General features: G+C 28.8%; 2 protein-coding genes across 2 annotated transcripts; one reads left to right on the top strand and one right to left on the bottom strand.

Moving 5' to 3' along the window:
• Positions 1-5: 5 nt before the first annotated feature.
• On the bottom strand, positions 6-1,610 carry LOC113373440 (membrane-bound transcription factor site-2 protease). Its single transcript, XM_026613735.1, has 2 exons — positions 1,471-1,610; positions 6-1,409 (listed from the first exon to the last, which is right to left on the bottom strand). The coding sequence occupies exons 1-2, from the start codon at positions 1,543-1,545 to the stop codon at positions 6-8; spliced, it is 1,479 nt and encodes a 492-aa protein (XP_026469520.1). The 5' UTR covers positions 1,546-1,610.
• Positions 1,611-2,162: 552 nt separating this feature from the next.
• Positions 2,163-4,224, top strand: LOC113373441 (inactive peptidyl-prolyl cis-trans isomerase shutdown-like). The gene is made up of 5 exons (XM_026613736.1): positions 2,163-2,208; positions 2,284-2,534; positions 2,669-2,754; positions 3,114-3,539; positions 3,607-4,224. The coding sequence occupies exons 1-5, from the start codon at positions 2,165-2,167 to the stop codon at positions 4,222-4,224; spliced, it is 1,425 nt and encodes a 474-aa protein (XP_026469521.1). The 5' UTR covers positions 2,163-2,164.
• The last annotated feature ends 2,382 nt before the right edge of the window (positions 4,225-6,606 follow it).

Raw genomic sequence — 6,606 nt, forward strand, 5'->3', positions numbered from 1 at the left:
TAATTTTAAAATATATACTCTGTTATGGTTAAAATCAAATTTACCATAATGAAAAAAGTTCCAATTGTTGTAATGAATAAAGTAATTGTATTCCTTGTACTTCGTTTTCGTGCCATTTTGGCCAAAAAATCATTCACTAAAGTTTGTACAATAAGTTGTCCATCGAACCAAAAGCAAGGTACAACATTAACAATAGCTAAACCCAAAGAACAAGTTACTAGATATCTCAAAAGATTTTGTACAATATCTGGAAAATTAGAAGATAAAAAATTATATTTAGGAAAAAAGTTAGAAATGAACACATTTTTAAATAAATCAGCTGGATGCCCAATATATATTACATCATCTTTATCTATGCGTTTAATATGTATTATTGATGTTGTATTTGCCAAAACAGGTCTAATACAATGGTAATCATTTTCACAATTATAATTATCATCGCAATAATGTGAGTTTTCAAGAACCGTACGCACTGGCAAACACATGTGTTGTGGCAATTCCAAAATCCCATTCACAGGCTCCAAATATTCAAAACAAGCATTTTGTTTTTTATTTTCATCACAACATTCTACTTCATTAGTATTAGAATGTTGGACTAAGACTGACTCATCGTATTCATGTACAATATCTGTCTTCACACATAAAGCAGGTTTATTTATTGCAGATTTAAGCAAACACTGATACCAGTCATCAGTACTGTCGACATTACAATTATTAATTTTTAAGATTTGATCTTTATTATTCAAACCCCTCTCTCCATATAATGGAGATCCAGGCACTACATGTGTAATAGTAGGAATATTCACAGAATACAAAGGTGAAAAAAATGTAGGTAAAGAGATAAAACAGACATATAAAATAAAAGCAGAAAATAAATTGTGCCATATTCCTGCACACAGCACTCTTAGTTTCTTCAGGGTATTTAAACTATTTAAAGCTTCAGTTTTTAACTGAACATAAGCCATGGTCATAATAAATACAACATTAGCTCCAACGCCAAGTATTTGAACATCTTCACAGACTGCAGCTAAGGCATGTCCAAGCTCATGCACAATACTACAAAATATTATTGTTATACAATAATACCAAATTTGATTAAAGGGTATATTAACTCCTATAATAATTGGCTCCATTGTGAATGACTTGGTACTTTCATTTGTTAATTGCGTTGGAAACATTTTGTTTAAACCTGATTTTATTATGATAATAAAAGCGATGGGAAGAAGGCATACTGAAACACAACACCCAAATGTAAACCATATTTGTAAAAATGCTTTGGCCTTATATCTACTTCGAATGAATTGAGAAATTGACTTATTTAAGGCTGTTGTGTGCCATTTTATATTAAAAAATCCTGGCTGTAGTCCTGTCCCACGTAGAAAGGCAACATAGGGATAATGGACACAACTCTAAAAAAATATAAATGAATCAGTATATTTGAAAACAAGTGTTTATAATGTAGTTATGAACCTTAAAAAAGAAGTCAAGGAATGATATTGCACAATAAATTGCACAAATGGCAATTAATATATGTAGTCCTTCCATACCACATTATATCAAATCAATGTCTTTCAACAAATAATATGACTTTAAATTGCGGCATTATTTTATGGTTATTTGGGGTTATTATTCTATTTAAACACATGTCATCACCAAAACCCAAATACAATGAAATTGAAGGAACAGAACATAGATGTCCGTACTAAGTTTTTTGGGCGCAACGAATTGACAAATTCAAAAATTGATTCCTGAATTTGATCTTTAGTATAAAAATAACCGTTTAATTCGTTTTTATGTGATTGAAAATTCAATATCTAGTGATTTACCTTGCACTTATTATATATTAACTTATGATAAGGACTTTATTTTGATTTGTACAAAATTTTCTCATCGTTGCGCCAGTTTTTGGCGCCCACAATGTCCTTTGTCTATGCTCAAGAATCAGTTTCTACCAGGACAGTTTCATGTGGGCGTCCATTTTAGATCAATCGGTGTACGAAATTCGTCCAGGTTCTAGATATCCCGAAAAATACTCAATAATAAAGGTACGTACTGCACATTAATCAAATACAATACATAAATATCTATATCTAGTCCTATTTATCTAAGCATATACATTTATTTCAGTGAATTTAATAGAAATAGTACCACCATTGATATCAATATGTCCGACGACAAGAAAGGTGTCGTTACTGAAGATATAGTAAAGTAATATTTCTCATACTATTATATCATAAAAGTGAAATTTATCCTTGCCAATTACTCATCACTACTCTTTTACAGAAATTTATGCAAAGATGGTGTGTTTTTCGAGGTAAACAGCAATAAGAATAAACATACCTACGATTATTACGAAAATGAGTTTTTCGACCAACCCGAGAAAGAAGAAATGTCAGATGATGATGGTTTCGAAGCTGGTGCTCCTGGTAGATATAATTTCCAAGAGATTAGTTCATCTATGGTAGTTATAGACGAAGAAGGATTGATTAAAAAGCGTACTATAAGAGAAGGAAGTGGGGAAAAAATTAGTGCAGGTATATATATAATCAGTTTAATATATGAATTATATTATATATATATATATATATATATATATGTGTGTGTGTATATGTGTGTGTTTCAATATATTTGATTTGATATTGTTCATGAGACAATGTATTTTATGCAGGTTGCTTTGTTGAAATTCATTATAGTGGCTTTTGGGATGGAGAAAGTATGTCTTTCGACTCAACTTATTTGCGTTCAGAAACTAAGGTAAGCATTATATATAAGAAATATTTAAGATATTAATTTATCAAGAGGTAACAGCCTGGACAATGTGATCATTGTCATTTTTGCCGGCATCATAAAGAATAGTCATTTTTATGAGTCTGGCGACAGTTTGAGAGGCTCTGCGTTGCTCAGTGTCGTGGCGCCAAATTTAAAACACTTATTTTACATATTTATTTTAAAAATACTGGTTTTTGTATTATTTGCGAATATCTGAATTAATGCAGTGTTGTTACTCCTTAAAATATATTTATTGGTAATTCTTTTCGATAAGTATTGAAAGAAATAATCTTAAAGTTTTTACTTTCAATTCAATAAGCTAATTTGATCTTAATTTTTTGTAGAAATTTATAATCGGAGGAGGTGAAGTATTACCTGGACTCGAAGAGTCAATCAAGACTATGAGAGAAAATGAAGAAGCTCAATTTATTATATCTTACAAACTATTATTTGGTGAGAGAGGTTGTCCACCGCGAGTCAAACCAAAAGCTGATGCCTTATTTAACATCGAAGTGTTTCATGTAATAGAGCATTATAATATAACTAAACTCAATAAATCTAAAAGGCAATCGATTAAATTTGAAGAGAAACTCAACTGCGCCAAATCATTGCATGCAAATGGTGTGCAAGCTTTTTCCAAAAAACATATAGGCACAGCATTGAAAATGTTTCATCAAGCAGTCAACGTCCTACAAAATGATGAAGACGGCATTACAGATAATATGGATGCCAAAACAGAGTTTTTAGTTAAACTGTTTAATAATTTAGCTGTATGTATAATCACTGATAAACTAATTAAACAATTATTTGTTGTAGTAAAATATGTATTTATTGCAGGTATGTTATAACAAAGAAAATAAGCCATACAAAGCTTTAAATATGTGCGATGAAATATCTAAACTAATAGATATTGAAACTAACTGTAAAGCATTGTATCAATATGGATGCGCTGTTTCCAAATTAGGAAGAAACCAGGAAGCTTTAAAAACATTCAAGAAGGCCCAATTATTAAAACCAACGGATATTAATATCCAAACGAAACTTGAAGAAACAAAAAATGCCATACAAAAAGAAAATGATCAAGAAAAAAATATGTGCAAAAAAATATTTTTGATGGAATCATCAGATAATACTGATGATAAAAAGATATGTGAACCACAAAAACTAGTAAATAATCTTATCAATAATATTAAAAAACTGAATACATCCGAACTTTTCCAGCAAACAGAAAACACAGCTCCAAGAAACAAGGCAGCATCTGCAGCATTTGTATCTGGACGTTTTTGTCAAGAAATTAAAGACACCCTTTCGTATTTCAAAACATCTAAATTAAAACATTTAGAATTGGCCATGAAACTCTCTCCGTATGAGATAGAACATTTAGAAAATGAAGCAAAAAAATTTGGATTCCGGGTGGAAAAAATATCACAAAATAAAAATATATTGTGGAAATAAACTACACTCGTAATTGTAATACACATATGTATTATACATTTTTCTGATAACTTTTCAAGACAGATTTTTTTATAGATGTAATATTTTTGAGATAAATATATAATTATAACTATCATATGTAGTATTTATTATAATAAAAGTACTTAATATAATTTCAAACAAATCGAAAATGAAAATTTTTATATATCTTTACTTTTTATATATCTTCAAAGGTTTCTGAACATTTTTGCATACCTTATTATTAGAAAAAAATGGATGTATGAGGTGTGTGTGTGTGCGGATACAAATTTTCGTCGACGATTTCGGGAACACGGTTCAACCGATTTGAATAATTCAAAAAACATTCGATTCCTATTGATAAGGAGTGGTGCTCATTAGTTTTTAGCTAAGGCAGATGCAGCTGATTCGGAGATACGGGACAAAAAGATCCAGAAATGGTAGTTGAGAGAACGGAGCGTCTGATTTCAATCATTCGAAAAACATTCTACTTGTATTGACAAAATAAGAACTAATTAAATTTTTGAAAAGACAGATCTAAAAGATATAAAGGAGGAAAAAGTTTGAAAATACATATATTTGGCGGCCAAAAATGGTCATTAGACATATGCACATCACATTATCTAATTTTATTACAATTTCTTTTGGTTCCGTACCAAGATTTTTAATTTTTAAAGTCCATGTTCAAACGAATTTCAAAATTTTCAGTTTTTTTCAATATATATATATATATATATATATATATATATTGTAGAGTTTCGAACAAGAATCCAAAAATAATACAAAATAAAAAACAAGAAAAGTTTTTAAAAAAACAGTGTTTCTAACAGTGTCAACATTAGATCAGATCACAACCTATTACATGATTCATATTTAAATTTTTTACACTTTTTGACAAACAATTAATATCGACTTCCTTTTAAGATCAACAATTTAAGTATTCACACCCTGACATATAAAAAAAACACACACATACAATCTCACATCTCTCGTTCAAGTGTTTACACGTGTTACAAAAGGCACACCAGTTTCATTTAGTTAATTTTCGAAAACCAATCGAACAACATCCAGAGAACAATATTATTTGTGTTTTCAAATAATAATTTTAAAAAAGACAAATTTTTTAGTAATTTTGATTTACAAAATCTAATTATTCGGCGGAAAATTAACTCACAAAATCATTTTTGTTAAAAAAGCTTGTTTAGTGAAAAAGTGCTAACAAATATTCAAACATACAGGTAATTAATTCAACTTTGTCATTAACCTTTTCTTAAAAAATTTCCATAACTTTCAAAAAAATTTTCTATTATGTTTAATATCCTGTTCTGATAATCCACTCATTTATTTTTATCATTTTTATTTTGAACATATTATCATATTTCTGTACATTATTATATTTTTTACAATTTAATTCATTATTTAAGAAAAATCTATTTTCTTTTCCTAAACATATTGTTTGCTAAAATCTTCATCAAGATCATGTTTCTTGACAGATGTCCTGAAGATGGAACGTACCTAGTTCCGAAACGTCGACAATAAACAAATAATTAAATAAAGAAATTGTTTTTTTAAAAACTTTTCTTGTTTTTTATTTTGTATTATTTTTGGATTCTTGTTCGAAACTCTACAAAATATACACAAATCCAAGACTCTACCATTCAATATATATATATATATACATATATATATATATATATATATATATACATAAATTTTAAATTTACAATTCAGTTTAAAAATGTATATATTTCATATGCGTTATTTTACTCGTAAGAAATATATCCTCAGATGGATTTATTCGGCACATCTTGCTAATGTAAACTTTCTCAAGTGTTTTTGAACGATAAGATCGTCGCTGTATATTTTATGAACGACAAAATATATAGAGATTATAATTATCTATTTAAAATAATTGTTATTAATCATTGATCAATATTCATTGATTATACTGATTTTTTCCTCTCGAATATTTAATTCTAGCACGGAATGTTCTAGTAATTTGCCTTAAGGCACGATGCCAGGCACCACTAATTCACAGAAAAGTTTATTAAGAAATTTAGTTCAAATATAAGAAGAAATTTATCCGCAGAGAGTTGAAAATTTGTTTCGACTAACCATTTGTCTATGTATTCGAGTCGACGGCTATTAGGACTTTACCAACCAGAAATTGTAGAATAACGAGCGCTCGTTTTAGTGGCGATCCAGAGCCGAGCGCGATATATCACGCGGCCGTATACCTACAGTTTAAATTCATAGCCAAACTATTTGAAAATTTACAACCGAATAATAAATACACAAATCACTTAAAGATGCTATAAATTATATAAATTATTTATCTCATTTATTAAAGATAAATGTGGTTAAATTCAATCAAAATAAAAAATT

The sequence above is a fragment of the Ctenocephalides felis genome, unplaced genomic scaffold (genome assembly GCF_003426905.1).
Source record: "Ctenocephalides felis isolate EL2017-DRISC unplaced genomic scaffold, ASM342690v1 CF-g0.4_SCAFFOLD_01604, whole genome shotgun sequence".
In the NCBI taxonomy this organism is placed as follows: Eukaryota; Metazoa; Arthropoda; class Insecta; order Siphonaptera; family Pulicidae; genus Ctenocephalides; species Ctenocephalides felis.